The sequence below is a fragment of the Motacilla alba genome, chromosome 2 (genome assembly GCF_015832195.1).
Source record: "Motacilla alba alba isolate MOTALB_02 chromosome 2, Motacilla_alba_V1.0_pri, whole genome shotgun sequence".
NCBI classification, from domain to species: Eukaryota; Metazoa; Chordata; class Aves; order Passeriformes; family Motacillidae; genus Motacilla; species Motacilla alba.
In genome coordinates, this window is record NC_052017.1 from 839,357 (window position 1) to 858,264 (window position 18,908).

General features: G+C 53.6%; 2 protein-coding genes across 2 annotated transcripts in view; one reads left to right on the plus strand and one right to left on the minus strand.

Moving 5' to 3' along the window:
* On the minus strand, positions 1-18,736 carry KLHL18 (kelch like family member 18). Its single transcript, XM_038130082.1, has 10 exons — positions 18,689-18,736; positions 8,417-8,547; positions 8,087-8,227; positions 6,086-6,284; positions 3,652-3,812; positions 3,411-3,547; positions 2,160-2,382; positions 1,392-1,496; positions 1,095-1,206; positions 1-387 (listed from the first exon to the last, which is right to left on the minus strand). Exons 1-10 carry the CDS (start codon positions 18,734-18,736, stop codon positions 1-3), a joined length of 1,644 nt encoding a protein of 547 aa, XP_037986010.1.
* KIF9 (kinesin family member 9) overlaps positions 18,689-18,908 on the plus strand; it is a 27,062-nt gene continuing 26,842 nt past the window's right edge. Inside the window, 1 exon segment of the mRNA XM_038129252.1 lies at positions 18,689-18,907. Coding sequence (XP_037985180.1) covers positions 18,776-18,907 — 132 coding nt within the window. The 5' untranslated portion in view covers positions 18,689-18,775.

Consider the following 18,908-nt stretch of genomic DNA (forward strand, 5'->3'; position numbering starts at 1 on the left):
TCAGATGGTGAGCAGCGGCACGCAGCCCACGCCCACGCCGCCCTCGTGGCACACCATGGGCGCCATGAACGTCCAGCGGTTGGTCTCGGGGTCGTACATCTCCACCGAGCTGAGGTTGGACTGTCCGTCGTAGCCGCCCACGGCGTAGAGCCGGCCGCAGTTGGCCACCAGGGAGACGCGGCTGCGCCGGGTGTTCATGGGCACGATCAGGTACCACTGGTCGGCCATGGAGCTGTAGACCTCGGCGGCGCTCAGGAAGCCGGAGCCGTCGTAGCCGCCGCAGACGAACATGCGGCTGCCCAGCGCGGCCGCGCCGTGCCGGCACCGCTTGTTCAGCATGGGCGCCACCGCGTGCCAGCTGGACGTGTGCGGGTTGTAGTACTCCACCTGCCGGGAGCAGAGTGCAGTCAGGGGGGCTCTGCCCTGGGAATCGCCCTGGGGCAGCCCCCGCGGCGATGGAACTGCCAAACCACGGGGAAAGGGAAGGGTCTGGAGCAGCAGGAGCAGCTGAGAGGACTGAACAGCCTTCAGTTAAAAGCTGAGCTGCTGCGGGATGGTGCCTGAAGGGTTTGGGTTGGAAGGGACCTTAAAGCTCATCCAGTGCCATCCCTGGTGTGGGCAGGGACACCTCCCACTGTCCCAGGCTGCTCCAAGCCCTGTCCAGCCTGGCCTGGGACACTTCCAGGGCTTCTCCACCCTCTCACCCAGGAACTACTTCCCAATATCCCACCTAAATCACCTTTCCTTCACCTCAAAGCCATTCCCTGTGTGCTGTCCCTCCATGCCTTGTCCCCAGTCCCTCCTCTCCAGCTCTCCTGGAGCCCCTTTAAGCTCTGGAAGAGGCTCTCTGGAGCCCTCTCTCTTCTCTCCCAGCCTGTCTCCACATCCAAGGGACTCCAGCCCTCAGAACATCTCCTTGGCCCCAGGGGGATAAATGAGTCACTTCTGTTCCACCTCAGGTTTTCTGTTACGGGTGGAAGTGACACAATTTGGTGGCACAACCGCTTGGGGCTGTTTGGATGCCCGGGGAAAGGACACGGAGCCTTGCAGCCCCATGCTGAGGTGCAGGGGCTGAGCCCTGCCCAGGGCCTTACACTGTTGAAGATCTGGAGCCCGTCGTGCCCTCCGGACACGTAGATCCGGCCCTCGAACACGGTGACTCCGGCAGCGCTGCGGTTGGAGCTCATGGGGGTCACTGCCGTCCACCTGGGAGGGAGAGGGGAGAGCTTAGCAGGACTCCCCCAGATTATTCCATGCTTTTCTAGTGCTGGACTCTACCATCTCTCCTTTCCCCACTCCTTATTCAAACCATTCTCACAGCCCAGGTGCCAGGACACGGAATGCTGGAGGGGAACCTTCTGGAAAAGCTGTGGGACACCAAGGGCTCTCACTTGTTTGTTTCTGGAGAGTAGGACTCCACCGAGTTGAGGGATGAGTTTCCATCGTAGCCGCCACACACGTAGATCTGCCCGTCCAGCACCACCGTTCCCATGGCACTGCAAGGAACAGCAGGACCCTCTGAGGTGGCTGGAGGTGCTGTCACCCTGTCCCCAACGCTGTGACCCCACACACTCTGCCTGTGGCATCCCACCAAGCTGCCTTTTCCCTGGATTCACCTCCAAACCGCTCAGTCCCACTTGAACTCTGAGCTCGCAAAGGGGGAAGGTGCTCATGGCAGGAGCACCTCGAATCCTGGGTGTGGATTTGGGTCCCTCACAAGAGAGAAAGACATTGGGGGCGGGACTGTGTCCAGAGAAGGGCATGGAGCTGGTAAGGGGCTGGAGCACCAGGAGTGGCTGAGGGAGCTCCAGAGAAGCCTGGTGAGGGGCACATACAGTCTCCACCCCTGGACCAGAGCTGGACACCCCCTTCCAGGAGGAATTTCCCCTGTATCCACCTGAACTCTCCTGGCACAGCTTGAGGCCATTTCCCCTTGTCCCGTCCCTGTTCCCTGGGAGCAGAGCCCGGCCCCCACCTGGCTCGACCAGAAACTAACCGAGGAAATCCCAGCTGCCTCCACACTGCCCCACTCCTCCCTTCCCATTTCCCCCCACAACAGACGCATCCTGCTGGGCGCCCACCGCCTGCCACCCCACTCTTCCTCCACAATCGTTTCTCCTCGCTTCTCCAGAAGTCTCCTCCCTGTGAGCTGCACGTACCTCCTCTTACTGTTCATGCTTTCCACTTTGGACCAGGAGTCGGTGTCTGGGTTGTAAACCTCCACGGTGCTGAGCCTCAGCTGGCCGTCGTAGCCGCCGATGGCGTAGAGCAGCCCGTTGAGCACGGCCACGCCGACGCGGCTGCGCGCCGTGGCCATGGGCTGGCACTTCTCCCAGCGGTTGGCAATGGGGTCAAACACCTCCACCACGTTCAGAGAGTCGCCTGCGTAGAAATTTGCTACTCAAATTAAAAGAGGGAGACCTGATGAAGCCCTAGGATGGCGAGGGGGTGCTGGCGTGCGCCTAAAGATGGGGTTGGCATGGGGAATTTGGCTGCTTTTCTTTGGGAAAATATCTGGGGAAAAAAAGGAATGGGAACCTCGTGAGATTCAACAAGGCCAAGTGCAAAGTGCTGCACCTGGCTCGGGGCAGGAAATTCTTCCCTGTGAGGGAGGTGAGGCCCTGGCACAGGGCGACCAGGGAAGCTCTGGCTGCCCCTGGATCCCTGGCAGTGCCCAAGGCCAGGCTGGACAGGGCTTGGAGCAGCCTGGGACAGTGGGAGGTGTCCCTGCCATGGCAGGGAGTGCAATGGGATGATCCTTAAGACCCCTTCCAACCCAGATCAGTCTGGGATTCTCTGTCCTATCCTGGGCTCTCACATCCTATTCCAGCCTTCCTGCTCCCACAGAGACATTTCCCAGCCACATATCCCTGCTCACCCCCAGCGATCCTGCTCTGAACAATTCCTATTGTTCCCACACTCCAAAAGATTGGGGAACATTTCCAGGCTCTGCCGTGCTCTGCACGAGGAGCCTGGACAATTTCTCTCTGGGGAAGTGGCACCTCCACTGTCCTCCAAGGGGCAGCAGAGACCTGCAAGTGCCATCTGTGGCGTCGCTGCTTCTAGAAGGTTTTTCCTTGGTAACTTTCTGTTCCCTTTTCATGCCACGGTGAGGCTCGTGTCAAAGTGTTGTGATCCCACAACCCCGACAACATTGTGGAGATCCCTGCACGTCCTGCTTGTGGCTCCAGGCCCATCGAAGTCTTCAGGAATATGTCCTAAGTAAGCCCCACCTGGACAGGATTTCAGATGGAAGGAGTTAAACTATGGGCACAACCACCCCGAGGGTGCCACTGGAAGGGTCAAAGCGCTGCATGGAGGAGGAGAAACCGCTCCACGCTTCCACAGGAGGGAATTCCAGCATCCCATCGTGCCACCCGGCCCCTGCTGGTCTTTCCACTGCAAGGTACCTGCCGAGTTGAGTCCCCCCACGGCGTAGATCAGCCCCGCGATGGACGTGCAGCACCGCGGCCGCGTCTTGAACGCCGGCAGGTGCGGCCGGCGCTCCGGCATCAGGTGGTAATCCTTGGCTTCGTCCACCAGATCCCTGAAATCCAACGGTGGGCTATTAACGAGGAGATCTGACTGGCTGCAGCGCGAGATTGCAGGACGTGGCTCTGGCGCCCCGCTGAGCCCGCGGCCGAGCCTCACCTGCACTTGTGGCAGCAGCGGACCAGGTCGTCCTGCTGCACGCGGTCCGTGAGGAACTGCGGCCGGCACAGCGGCAGCCGGATCTTGGCCAGCAGCTCGGGCAGGAAGGATTCCCTCTGCTCCCGGTCGTACCTGATCCAGGCCAAGGCAGCTTCAAACACCTGCCGGGAGACAGCAGGGGCAAGGTGGAGTCTGGGGGTTGGATTAAGCTCTTTTCTGACCCAGAGATGGGGCAACTGAGAAGTGTTTTAACAATTTTGATTCCATTTTTAGTCTCATGTGAAGAGTGAGGCAGTACAGATGTTATAATTCACGTTATTACAATCAAAAAGCATTTCCTAATTACATTATAAGCATGTCTTAGCTTATGAACTTTCACCACCCTGTACTATAAATACTTTAAAGCTAAGCATCTAAAATTACCCCTCGTGAGTCCTACTACAATGCATCTCTCACTGTTCCATTTCTCCAAAATATCCAGTCTTATTTACAAAACTATCCTTTAAAACTTGTTTCTAGTTCTATTTCCCTCTCAACACTACCTATCCTATTCCATGGCAGTTCTAAGCCAACATTTCCTATCTCAAAGTTGACATACAAATACAGACTATGTGAACCTCCTGTCAAACTTTAAACATTCTCTACAAATTCATTTCTCCCAGATGGGAATGAAATGACATGAAATCTTGAAATGGTTTTCTGAACTTCTTGTTTACCTCTGTAACTGCTTTTATTTTTATATCTTGAACTCTAAAACTCCAAACTTTACTTAGCTTAACCTGTCTCTGCTTTAAACTATAAATCCACATTCTCCCTTCTAGCAACTCACTTGGGAAGCATTTTGCAAGGTCTCAGATCAAATCCTGGGTTTAATTCTAATTAATTTAATTCCAAGCTTTGGCTTACAGGCCCAAAATCCTGAGAGTTCCTTGCATTTTAGATTCCAACAAGCAGCACCCACGAGGGGATGGAGCTCCAGGCCACCTGGATGGGACATTCAGCAGGGAGATGAGGGAGCTGCAAGGAGGATTTTGGCCGAGGAGGTGGCACAGAACACAAAACTGTGTTTATTTAGTGACAGGAACCTGCAAACTGGGAAAGAAGACTGGGAACGGTGCTGCTCCATGAGAAACCAGGAGACAGGTTTGATGACAGGGATCCATCTCTGGATAACTGCCCTGGAGACACCTGGAGCTGAGCTGGTCCCTTCAGGCTCCATCCCAGACACTGGAGGGGACAGTGGAGCCCCTCTCTGAAGCCCCACTGGATGACTCCAGCTACAAAAGGATCCTGGTGCCCTGGTCCCAGCTTAATTTGGGATCCACATTCCTGGGTTCACAGGACTCCCCATTCAAGTTGTTGCAGCTTTAACGACTGACCAGAACAAAGTCATCAACTCTCTCTTGCATAGCAGCATCTGGAGTCTCTCCCAACACAATTCCCAAACTCTCCAGTGCAAAAATGCTTCTCCAACAGCACCACAGGGATTAAAAACCCCAAACCAAGCTTCTTGCACTCTGCAGGGTGCTCCTGGCATTTCTGAAGGGTGGGGCGGGCAGTTGCCAGGGCAAGGGGAAATGTCCCCAGGATGGACTCTTTGGATCCTACCTGCTCTGGGAAAAACAGAGTGAGGAATTCTTGGTATGACACTGGAATGTGGCTGGAAGGTGGGGCAGATTGCCCTCCCTCCCTTAGCCTGATTGAAGAAGCACATTTTTACCCTACAAGGAGAAGCTGGAGGTCTGCTCTGCCTTTGTCACCTCCTCGGGAACAGCAGGACAGATTTCCAGGCTCAAGGACAGGCTCTGTTTTCCCTGCTCACTGCCAGCCCACACTGATGGATTCTCAAGGCTGTGGGAACACCCTAAACTCCTCTCACTCCCACAAACTCCTTGACAGGAGGGTGCAGCCAGGTGGGATTCCAGCTCTTCTCCTGGGAAACAAGGGACAGGAGGAGAGGAAACAGCCTCATGTTGTCCCAGCAGAGGTTTAGGTGGGAATTTTGAAAAATTCCTTTATGGAAAGGGCTGTCCAGATGTGGCACAGCTGCCCAGGGCACGGTGGAGCCCCCATCCCTGCAGGGATTTGAAAGCCATGTGGATGTGGCACTTGGGGACATTGGTTAGTGGTGGCCATGGCAGTGCTGGGGGAATGGTTGGACTCGGTGCTCTCCTGAGGGCTTTTCCAACCTCTGTGATTCTGTGATCCTAAAAAAGCCCTGCCTTCTGTTTCTTTAGGAACTAATGAGTCTGGAGCAGGCACAGGAAGCCATCGCAGCTCTGTCCAGCACCTCTGAGTGTCCCCACTGTGCCAGGACATCTCAGCTTCACTCAGCCCAGGAACAGAACAATTCCCGCTCCCATTCCACTCCCAAGCAGCAAGAACTCCCTCAAGGTCAAACCTTCCTCGCCCAAGCCCCACAGCAGGTACCCACCTGCTCTTCAGACTTCACGTTGAGCTCATCCCTGGAAACGAGCTCCAGGACATCCTCAAAGGGCAGGGCCAGGAACTCCTCAGACATGGAGACCTCCACGAAGTGCTGGTGGATGAAGCTGTTGGCAGCGTCGTAGAGCACCGTGCACATCATGGTCTCGGCAAACTGCCGGACACCCAGGCAGTTCTTGGGATGGAGCCTGGAAAAGGGGAGCAGGAGAGAACAGGAACGTCAGGTTAGTGGAGGAGAAGATGGCTGCTCCTGGATCCCCAGGAGTGTCCAAGGCCAGGTTGGACACTGAGGCTTGGAGCAGTCTGGGATAGTGAAAGGTGTGCCTGCTCGTGGGGGTGGAATGGGGTGGGATTTAAGGTCCCTTCCAACCCAAACCATTCCAGGATTCTGGGAAGCACAGGAGGACACACAGTGCAGTGGAAGATGTGTCCTCTCCAGGGATGGCTGATTCCAGCTCACCCAGAGCTGAACTGCACAGGGAGCTCCAGGCGACTCCAAGGCAGAGCCAGAGGAATGAAACACAAATGTCCCCTTGTCCCTGCCAAAGAGGTATTGGAAAGATCCAGGTGGCTCTGGGAGCATCCACAGCTTCCCTGGGCACCCTGTGCCAGTTCCTCCCCACCCTCCCAGCCAGGAATTCCCAATTCCCAATCTCCCATCCAGCCCTGCCCTCTGGCAGTGGGAGCCATTCCCTGTGTCCTGTCCCTCCATCCTTGTCCCCAGTCCCTCTCCAGCTCTCCTGGAGCCCCTCCAGGCCCTGCCAGGGGCTCTGAGCTCTCCCTGGAGCTTCTCCTCTCCAGGGGAGCATTCCCAGCTCTCCAGCCTGGCTCCAGCCCTGCAGCAGCTCTGGGGCCTCCTCTGGATCTCTGCAGCAGCTCCAGGTCCTTGTGCTGCTGGGTGGGGAACTGTCACATGAGGGTGACTCTGAGGGCTTGGTTACAACACAGCTGCCTAAAAATATCCCAATTCTCAATTCCACTTAAGAAGGAGAGCTCAGTGTCCATGTCCCAGCTCTCCAGGGTGCTCAGAATCCACTAATTTTTGGTTATTAACCAAACTGGCAGCTGTGCACTCAGCCAGGACTTCACTTAGGACACCTGGCTGCTCCTGGTGGATTTGGGAGAATTTTGGTGGCCAATCCCTGTATTTGGTGGGTGTGTTTGACATCACACCACGGAATGCCCTGAGCAGCTGCAGAGAAGCCAGGCTGGGAAAAGTGAACACGTCAGACTCCCTGGCAGGGCTGAGAATCCATGTGGAATGTGGACAAAGAGCATCCCAGCTTTCCATTTCCATGCTGCTGGAACAGCCTCCCAGCCAAACATCAGTGAGGAAATTGAAAAACCTGGGACCAATTTAGGGCTGTGCCACAGTTTCCTGTCCAGCTCCTGGGCTGAGGCACTGTGTTCCTCCCCTTTAGCACACACAGCAGCAGGAAGGGCAATTCCTGCCAGGATGGGCTCGCAAAAAGGGAAATGTCTCCTCAGTTTTGCTCTGATTCCTGCAGCTGGCCAAGGTCTTTTACTGTGTCCCCACAAAGGAGTGACAGGTTATTCTGAAGGGAACGAGAATGGTAGGAGAAGGGGGCATGGCTTCCCACTGCCAGAGGGCAGGGATGGATGGGAGATTGGGAAGGAATTCCTGGCTGGGAGGGTGGGGAGGCCTGGGATGGAATTCCCAGAGCAGCTGTGGCTGATCTTGGCTCCTTGTAAGTGTCCAAGGCCAGGCTGGATAGGGCTTAGAGCAGCCTGGGATGGTGGGAGGTGTCCCATGGCACTGTAGCTTGAAGATTCCTCTCAACCCATTTTGTGTTCCATAACTCTACAGCTGCCAAGTTTTGGGACGGACGCTCCTCATCCCTCTAGAAGGACACATCCTGCTCTTCCTGAGCTGGACACAGGTGACAGAACCTCGCTGCTGCTGGGGAGCAGCTGGAATCCCCCCAGAATCCCCCTGGAATTCCCCCAGGATCCCCCCGGCCCCACTCACCTCTCCCTGAGGAAGGTGCAGCAAGCGTCCTTGATGTTCTGCAGCTGCAGGAAACTCGCCCCCATGAGCAGGGACTGCACGTTCTGCTGGTCTATGGCCAGGTGACCGTTGTAGGCAAAGTTGATCAGAGCCTCCAGAGCACTGAAAACAGGGAGAAAGGGCAGAAAATGCACTGAATTCCAGCTGGGACAGCACTCTGCCAGCAGCAGGATGCTTTGTGGGATCACTGGATGCTTTGTGGGATCACTCACGCTGAGAACACGCTTTGAGCCTCGCACACACAGCGAGGCAGGGCAGTTGTGGTCCCTGGGATTTCCCTGGGAGTTTTACCTGGGATCCATGCCCTGCATGACAATCTCATCCTGCTTGCACTCCATCATGTCGTTGGTGAACATGGCGTGGAAGTAGGGGATGGAAGCTGCCAGCACGATCCGGTGAGCGCTGAACTTATGGTCCCCCACCTACAGCAGGGAGGACAGGGAGGGAGGAGGGATCAGCACCAGCCATGCTCCAGGGATTCCCTGCAGCTGGGAGAATTCACCTCTGGGGAGCTTTGGAAGGAATTTGAGACAGGACCTCTGACTTGTTTTGGACAATGTGATTTATTTTCTTACCTTGTACGCAGGCAGGAGGGGTGAGCTGGGCTCACATCTTCCCCGCGTGGCTCAGAAGGCCACAAGACCCTCAGTGAAAGACCTTTTAAGGATTTATTGACCAATAAAACACTGCCAACAAGGATATTTATGTTGTTGACCTTAAATATTTTGTCCTTAAATATGATATCCTAAATATTAATATTATATCCTTAAATCTTTTGGCTTATGCTGCAGTGTGAGCTTAGCCAGTCATGTTATGGCATACAAACCTACAGTACTGCATTCTAAACTTCTCTGTAACTTTTATTTTATATCTTGAACTGTAAAACTCTAAACTTTCCTTTACTTAGCTTAACCTGTCTCTGCTTTAAACTATAAATCCACATTCTCACTTCCAGCACCTCGCTTGGGAAGCATTTTGCAAGGTCTCAGATCAAATCCTGGGTTTAATTCTAATTAATTCAATTCCAAGCTTTGGCTTACAGGCCCAAAATCCTGAGAGTTCCTTGCCTTTTGGATTCCAACACGCAGCACCCCACGAGGGGATGGAGCTCCAGGCCACTTCCCTGGCCCTGGAGGGGAAGGAATGTTGGCAGAGCAGCTTCCCACCCTGACTTCACACAGAGAGCACAAACTCCAGCTCCAGAGCTTAGAAACACAAAAATACAGCAAATTTCATAAAGCAAGGCCACAAAGGGAAGTGATTCCAGGGCCTGAGAGCCTCCCTGGGATCTTCATTCCCTCCCCCCTGCCAGGTGAGGACTCTCTGTGTCCCCAGGTGCTGCTCAGGGTGAGGAAATCCCTCAGGACACTGCTGGAGCTCTGGGTTTGGGAATTCCCAGTGGGAAGGGCCGGCACGGTGTAGGTGCTGTTTATTCATTGAAGGGATGGGATTAGGATTGGATTAAGAATGATTTATTTTTCAGATAACATCAGTCTCAAAGGTGGTGAGATTTATAAGATAGGAAGTGGCCAGTGTAGTCTAAGATGGTTTGAATTTCTTTGTTGCAAGAGTATATAATTTTCTAATCTAATGGACAGTTGTTATAGAGCGTGCTTTGCTTTTTTAACTTATTACCTTTATTTTTTCTACTGTGGTGTGGATTCTTTTGTCTAATAAGGTCTTATTACATGTACACACATGATATATGTGATATATGTTTCTATGAAAATATCCAAACTCTTAGTTAATTCTATATAATCACATGACTACATTATTATATTATAAAACCCTTCATCATCTTATCTAATACAGTTTCTTACTTATTTAAGGTGTATTCTTACAATTTAACTATTGAAACATAACTTATAGAAAGTTACAGATATATTTAACTTATAGAAACATAACTTATGGAAAGTTATAGATATATATAACTTATAGAAACATAACTTATAGAAAGTTACAGATATGTTTAACTTATAGAAACATAACTTATGGAAAGTTATGGATATATTAAACTTATAGAAACATAACTTATAGAAAGTTACAGATATGTTTAACTTATAGAAACATAACTTATGGAAAGTTATGGATATATTAAACTTATAGAAACATAACTTATAGAAAGTTATAGATATATGTAACATATGAAACCCTTCATCATCTTATCTAATACAGCTTCTTACTAATTTAAGGTATATTCTTACTTTTCACTATAGAAACATAACTTATAGAAAGTTATATATATATAAAACTTATAGAAACATAACTTATAGAGAGTTATAGATATATAAAACTACTTATAGAAAGTTATAGATATATATAACTTACAGAAACATAACTTATAGAAAGTTACAGATATGTTTAACTTATAGAAACATAACTTATGGAAAGTTATAGATATATATAACTTATAGAAACATAACTTATAGAAAGTTATAGATATGTATAACACAGAAACATAACTTATAGGAAGTTATAGATATATGTAACATATGAAACCATCATCTTACCTAATACAGTTTCTTACTTATTTAAGGTACATTCTTACTTTTAACTATAGAAATATAACTTATAGAAAGTTATATATATCTATAACTTACAGAAAGTTATAGATATGTGTAACTTACAGAAACATAACTTATAGAAAGTTATAGATAACTTCTAGAAATGTAACTTATAGGAAGTTATAGATATATGTAACTTCTAGAAACATAAGTTTATAATTTCTCTGTCTGATGTCTGTGTACGTTGCTTTCACATCAATCCAGGCTTCTCCTGAGGCTGGAAATCAAACTCTTCTGTGTTTGTAATGATTTTTACCTTTCCGATCCCACAACGCAGGAGCAGCCCCAGCCTGGGTGACCACAGGGACACATCCGCTGCCTGGCCTGTCCCCATTCCACCCCTTCCAGCCCATCCCTTCCCCGTGGATGAGGCCATTCCCTCAGCAGCTGCTCCCGGCCACAGCCGCTGATTTATCAGTAATAAATCCCATTATTGCCACCCCTCCCTGCTGCTGGGAAATCCCTTCCCGTGTGTCTCAAACACCCCAGCGCGCAGAAACACTCCAGTTTTCCTTCTGCTGTTCCTGAAAGGTGAGAGAACAAGGCCTCCCCTTATCTCTGCAATTCTGTAAGGAATTCACTGCAACTGGAACAGTTCCTCTGGTTTGTTTGGATGAGTGCTCCCATTCAGGCTGAGTGTGCAAGGAAAGCAACATTTTACTCGACTTTCATTTCCCCCGAAGCCCAAGCTGCCAAAAATCACAACTGTCCAAATCTCCTTTCAGCTTTTGAACAAATGAAGCGTGGTGCTAAAACTGAACAGGCGCCTCTTAAAGTGAAACACCTGCTTCAAACGCACACAGTGACCTTCTATTTATAGGCAAAATTATCTTTAAAACTAAAGATAACAGGAATTTCAACACCAAGGTTATATTTACTCAAACCCCAAGCCTGTGGTGTGACCCAAGGAGGAGAAAAAGGCCCTTATTTCAGAAAATAACTGTAATTTACAGAGCCCAGGTGGCAGCTCTGGGCCCCTCATGACAAGAGTGACATTGAGGAGCTGGAGGGTGTCCAGAGAAGGGAATGGAGCTGGGAAGGGGCTGGAAAACTCCTGAGGGAGCTGGGAAGGGGCTCAGCTGGAGAAAAGGGGGTTCAGGGGGCACCTTGTGGCTCTGCACAGCTCCTGCCAGGAGGGGACAGCCGGGGGGGTCGGGCTGTGCTCCAGGGAACAGGGACAGGAGCAGAGGGAACAGCCTTAGGGTGGAAATTGGGAAAATTTCCTCACGGAAGAGGGGGTGAGGCCTTGGAAGGGACAGCCCAGGGCAGTGGTGGCTCCTCATCTCTGGTGGGATGTGACATCCATGTCGATGTGGCACCTGGGGACACGGTCATGGCTGGACTCAGTGATCCAAGAGGGCTTTTCCAACCTGAACCATTCCATGACTCCATGCCCCCAGTCCCTGGCCAAGGGTGGAAGGTTCCAGCAGGCTGCACTTCCAGGGCTGCACCAGAGGAGCTGCCACCAAACAGCCTCATGATCTCCCCCACAGCTTGGCCTTGCAGAGCCAACATCCCCAGGCGTCCTGCAAGATCCCTGTGGGATAAGGACAGCTGGGATGAAGTCACCACTGGGATGAAATCCCTTCCTTGGGTCTGGGATTGCCCAGTGCTGCCCCTCCAGGTGATCCCAGACTGGGAATGGTCCCTGTGAGCAGCGAGATGCTTGGAGCTGCAGCAGCAAAGAGCCTGGGAAATATTCCCTGGTGCTGGACAAGACAAAAGCTGGGATTCCTTCTCTCTGGAACCTGCTCCTGGAATGGTGGAGAGCCCTTGGGGAGATGGAGAAATGGGGATGTCTGCTCTAAAAGCATAATTGTGTTCTTTCCATCAGCGCTTCATGGAGAGTCCCCAGGGAACAGCTGCAGTTCCTGCTGCAGGCAAAGGACAAGATTTCCCTGTGGAATATGGAAAATCCTTCCAAGGATGAGTCCTTCAGCTGATCCTCACATCTTTCCAAAAAAAGGGCTCCCTACCTCCAGAACCAAAGGCTCTCCCTTTCCATGACTAAATGAATGCACTTTCCTGATGGAGTCACCTCAGGAGAAATTGGGAAAGAGCTCATCCTGTTCCTGATGCCTTGAGAAGGCTGAGCTGGAACAGAGGCTGGGCAGAGCCAAAGAATAAAGCAGGGATTTATTAAACCCCTCCATGCATGCACCTTGGGCAGCACAAGAGCCCAGCCAGGGCTGCACCCAAGATCAACCCAAATGGTCCCAAAATGCACGAGCGCTCCTGGGGTCTCTCCCTTGGCTCAGCTCTGCTCCATTTGCACCTTGCAGTTCATTGTCCCGTTCCAGCTTTAGCCCAGGCACTCCCACCCTGCTTGTTTTCCTCTCTGCAGCCCACGCTGTTTGTGCTCCTGGGCTGAGCTTTGGATCATTTGTCCTTGGTGCCCAGCTGGAGCAGGAATTGTTTTGTCTCCCTGCTCTGTGCAGAGAGCTCAGCATCCCCTGATGTGAACCCAGCCCCACACACTAAAGCAGCACAGAACCTGAAAATACAAAAGAACAAAACCTGAGGCATCAATGCCATTCCAGGATGTTCTGTTTCACAATTTATAATTTTGGGTCCTTTGCTTTTAAGGCAAAAGATTCTTTTTTTTTTCCAGAAGAAGGAGTTCTGCAAGCATCCCTCCTGAGCCCAGGAATGCTGGAATTCCCTTCTGAGTGGGTGACAAAGGAATCTGGCCCTGGACACCCCCGCAGCCCCAAATGCCAACAAATTCCAGAGCACAGGGAGCCTTTCTCCAAGGAAAAGGGTGTAGGTGGGAGAAAGGCATTTCTTGTGTTCCTGACGTCACCACCCTGCAGAGCTGAGAACTCGCTGAGTTTTGTGCTGCAGAGGTCTCAGGGAACCCCAAATCCATCTTTTCTGTGGGATGCTGGCACTGAGGGCAGAGAACAGAGGCAGAGCTGGTGTCCAACCCCTCCCAGCCCTGTTTTGCCACGGATAGGTAACGGAATGCAGCTGGATCAGGACAGTCCCTAACACAAATCCAGGCTGGGGGGACAAAGGGGACAATGAGAAGGGAAGGATTTGGGGCTGTTGGTGGATGAGGAACTCCACATTCCCTGGCCAGAACCCCCCGTGCCCTGGGCTCCCCCAGTGGGGGCAGCTGGAAAGAGGGAATTCTGAATGGCTCCCACTGCCAGAGGGCAGGGATGGATGGGGTATGGGGAAGGAATTCCTGGCTGGGATGGGATTCCCAGAGCAGCTGTGGCTGCCCCTGGATCCCTGGCAGTGTCCCAGGCCAGGCTGGACAGGGCTTGGAGCAGCCTGGGACGGTGGGAGGTGTCCCTGCCATGGCAGGGGTGGGAATGGGGTGATCCTGAAGGTTCCTCCAGCCCAAACCATTCCAGGATTCCATGAGAATGGTGACCGATTCCTTTGAAGCAGAGGACACATCCCCTCTGGATGTTCAACAAAGCCACGCTCCCACAGAATTCTCTGCCAGCTCAGAGAAACCCAGCTGCTCTTTGGAATTCCAGTGCCTCCACTTCCCACAGGGATGGGGAGCATCCCGAGGGGATCAGCTCCAGCCCTGCCCTCCTCAGTGCTCCTGAAGGGACAACAAAAAGGAATTTTGTGTTATCCTGGAACTAAAAATCCTCATGTTTCTGTAAGGGGAGAGCTGACAGCAGCCGAGAGCTTAGGGGAATCACGTCCAGGCAGAATCCCAAAGAATTCCTGTCTGCTGGGTGCCAAGGTGGGAATCACATCCTCACCTGCAGCTCTGCTGTGCACAATGCATCGTCTGCTCTTCCAGTCTCTCCCATAAAACAGATATTCCCTCTCTTTCCAGGGCTGTTTTCCTGGAGGATCTCCCAAGCACGCTGCAACATCTGCACACAGCCAGGCACTGAGTTTTCAAGGATCCTGCTGGGATCAGGCAGACAGCCTGAGCTGTCTGGAATTCCACTTATCCAGAGGCTCCTCCACCTCTGCAGCAGCTCTTGGGGGTGCAACTGCTCCAGTTTGGGGGGTTTGGAGTTTACAGTCTGCTCTGGAAAAACTGGGATAGGGTGGGAGAGAAGCCACCAGGGCTGTGACCTGTTGGTGTCACAGGGATCGTACACAAAGCAAACATTGTACCCTCTCCACAGCTGGGAATTATTTCAGTTTGCCAGACCTGGGTTATATTTTAGGAGACTTTTCTAATTAGTCTTGGAGTTAGTCATGGAAAAATGGCATTGGAGCGGCTCAGATCCACAGGAGGAGCTGCAGCAGCAAGAGGAGCTCACATCAACTCCGCTCTCCAAGGATTTGGGGAGGCACAACCCTTCCCTCCCGCCACAGTTTGGCCAGGATTTCTGGAGGTGCCAGCCTGGCACTCGGATCATTCTCTCCCAGCTGCAGTGGGAGCCAGCAGGGGCTGGGAAGGGATTTATTCCCTCTTCATTTGTCAGGAAGGAATAGCATGGATCCGTTTGCCCGGGTTTCTGCATTCCAGCAGCCTCTGATGTGTCCCTGGAGAGCGCTGGGACCTCAGGCAGCACATCCCAGAAAACAAAGCTGCCCAGGCTGCTTTCATCCTGCGAGGATGAAACAATCCCAGAAACAATGCTCAGGAAGAACACCCAGCACTGAGGAGCTTCTTTAGTGCTGGTAAAGATCAGATCAGGATCTGCAGCTCAGGGAACGACGGCCGGAATTCTCGGGGTTTTGCAGAGTTTAGTTGGGAGCTGTGAAGGGAAGAAGACTGGAAACCCACCAAAAATAAGGTGGAGAGCTTCTGAGAGAGGAGTTCTGCCCCTTGGCTTGTCCACAGCTGGAGTTCAAAGCCTCAAACCCCACCAAATTAGAAGCAAAAACAGGCTCAGAGCCTCATTTCTGCTCTGCCCGTGATTTTTCCAGGCCTGGCGTTTCCCTGCCCCTGCTGGAACCTCCATCCCCTTTCCCATCAGCAGCAGGACGGGATGAGGAGGAAAGCAGAGCTTCACCTCCCAGAACACAGCTGGGATGGGGAGCAGCTGGGGAGAAGGCTTGGCTGGTTATTTCACAGCCACACCAACGCCCAGCCCGGTGATTCTCAGAGAAAGCAGAAACGTGGCTTTGCTAAGCAAAATTCCAACTTTTTTTTTTTTCCAAAGGAAAAGGACTAAGCACAGACTGAGGTGTGTCTCCTCCCTCCCCTCCTCCCTGCAGTCCAGGCACGTGAGTTGCCAGCAAATGAATATTTAATTAAACATTTGGGAGAGGCTCCAAAGGGAGCTCTGAGGGAACATCAGGAGCAGCCCTGACGTGCAGCTGTTAAAGAGACAGGGAGAGAAAGGAACTTCCCAAATCCATGAGGCAGAGCATTGGGAACATCAAGATCCAACTTCTGGGAGAAAGGGGTGTTTGGAAGCTTTTTGGTTTAGAGATGGGACAGACAAAAACTAGCAGGAGTGGAAAAAAAAGGGGAATAAATTCACTGCAGCGGTGTGGGAGCATCAGGATCCACCTGGAGGCTCCCCTGGGATGGACTTGGAATGTTCCTCCAAGCTTTCATCAGAGAATCCTGGAATGGGCTGGGCTGGGAGGGATCATCCAGTGCCACCCCTGCCATGGCAGGGACACCTCCCACTGTCCCAGGCTGCTCCAGCCTGGCCTGGGACACTGCCAGGGACACAGGGGCAGCCTCAGCTGCTCTGGGAATTCCATCCCAGCCAGGAATTCCCAATTCCCAATCTCCCATCCATGCCTGCCCTCTGGCACTGGGAGCCATTCCCTGTGTCCTGTCCCTCCAGGCCTTGTCCCCAGTCCCTCTCCAGCTCTCCTGGAGCCCCTTCAGGCCCTGCCAGGGGCTCTGAGCTCTCCCTGGAGCTTCTCCTCTCCAGGGGAACATTCCCAGCTCTCCAGCCTGGCTCCAGCCCTGCAGCAGCTCCATGACCTTCACATTCCTTCCTTCCTTCTGGGTAAGAATCACCCAAATTCTGTCCCTGCTGCAAACCCAGCCTGGATTTCCAGTGGGAAGCCATTCCCAAGGCAGGGCAGGGCAGGGCCAGGTTGTGCTGGCTGAGTTTGGGGTGCCCGAGTGATCCAAAGCCACCTCCAGCTTCCAGCTGGGACAAACTCCTGCCTCGAGCCCCAGCAGCTGGAGCAGCCAGGCTGTTCTGGGAACGCTGCACCAACCCCATCAGCACGTGGGCACCGGGAGAGGGGAGGGGATGGCCGGAGGCAGGAGCAGCACGAGGTGGGATATTTTCACAGCATGACTCAAGAGAAATGAATGAAATGCTTGGAATTCCAAGCTGTGGGTGTAGGAGGGAAAGCTGGAACGCTTGAAACAACAGGGACTGACAATGAAGCAGGTGCTGCTGGCATCTGGCTTGGGGATTTTGGGAAGGAATTCTTCCCTGTGGGAGGGTGGGGAGGGGCTGGGATGGGATTCCCAGAGCAGCTGTGGCTGCCCCTGGATCCCTGGCAGTGTCCCAGGCCAGGCTGGACAGGGCTGGGAGCAGCCTGGGACAGTGGGAGGTGTCCCTGCCCATCCAAGGGGTGGCCCTGGATGATCCCTAAGTTCCTCCCATCCCAAACTGGACTGTGATGGTTTGGATCTTTCCTAATATGTTTAAAACCTCTGTAGGGATAAAGAGGATTTCAACAGCTCTTTGCTATGGAAATGCACAGAAATGGACAATTATCCACAGGAATTTTAGAAACAACGGGGAGGAATTTATCCAAGGTAAGACTGGGATCCTAAACCTCCTCCCCTTGTCTCCCAGAAACACGGCACTGCCAGGATCTGGTCATCTTCTCCAGCCACACCAACCACCCCCAGGTGAATCCTAAAGCCACTCCACAGTGCACCCCAAACCAGCCCTGCCACAGAATCCCCCCAGCCTCCAGCCCGGGCCGTGCCAACATCACCCTGCAGAGGCAAGGAGCTCTCCCAAGGAGGATCCCGAGCCTCAGCCCCTCCTCCCGTGTCCATGGAATGCTCCACGGAACGCTCCCCATCCCACATCCCGGCAGGCCCAGCCCCCCGGCAGCTTTCAGGCTGAGTAGGCTGGCAGCACCTTCCTGGTTAATTAAAGCGCGGCGTTAATTGTGCAGTGACTCAGGGCTGCGTGCGCCTCCCAGCCCGGCCAGGCTGCAGCGCTGAGGGATGCCAGCAGCTCCCGCCTGCCACAGGACACTGCCAGCCCCCCGGGGACACGTCCTGGGCTCTCAGCACCCTCGCGGGGGGATTGCTGTCAGTGCTAAGAAGGGATGTGTCCGCCAGGAAATGGTTTCCTAGGGAAAGGAATCCAGAGGCTGCTCCCTAAACCTGGATCCACAGCCCCTCTGAGACCCCCCAACACCCCACAATGAGGGGCTTTGGGGGGTCTCAGCTCCTGCTCCTGTCCCCTTTATCCCTCACCACAGGGTCTGGGGGAACTCCAGCTGCCTCCTTCCCTCTGCCAAAGAGACTGGGGGGTCCCTCGGCCCCCTCTGTTAAGGGTTGGGGTCCCCCCTCAGGGCTCTGGGGGTTCCTCAAGTCCCCTCTCCAGAGGCTGAGGTCCCTCAGCATCCTCAGCAAGGGGGGGGTCCCTCAGCTCCCCCTTCTGAGGCTGGGGACCCTCAGCCCCCCTCAAAGGCCGTGGGGGTCCCTCAGCCCCCTCAAAGGCTCTGGGGGTCCCTCAGCCCTTCTCAAAGGCTGTGGGGGTCCCTCTGTTCCCTCAAAGGCCGTGGGGGACCCTCAGCCCCTCAAAGGCCGTGGGGGTCCCTCTGTCCCCCTCAAAGGCTCTGGGGGTCCCTCAGCCCCTCAAAGGCTCTGGGGGTCCCTCAGCCCCCCTCAGGGACCGGGGGTTCCCCACCTCCCTGTCAAGGGGAGCATCCCCCTCCCCAAACCCCGTGACCTCCTCAGGGGTCCAGGTCCCCTCAAGGACCGCGGTCCCCCTCAGGAGCCGGGGGGTTCTCTCGAGCTCTCTGAGCCCCCCTGAGGGGGTCAGGGTCCCTCATCCCCATCAGGGACCCTCGGTGTCCCCCGAGCCCCGCCAGCCCCGGTGGTCCCCCGGCGGCCGGGCCGCACCTTGAGCGTCACATCGCAGAGCTTTCCCTGCCGCCGGATCTCGCCCATCACTCCATAGCCGCGGCTGGGCAGGTCTCCCACCGAGAAATGCACCAGATCCTCGGCATCCAGCTCCGGCTCCGCCGCCGCCGCTTCCAGCATCGTCCCGGCCACTCCCGTCCCGCCGCCGTCTCGCTTCGCCCCCGCCGCGCGCTGGCCCCGCCCGGCCGCCGTACGCGGG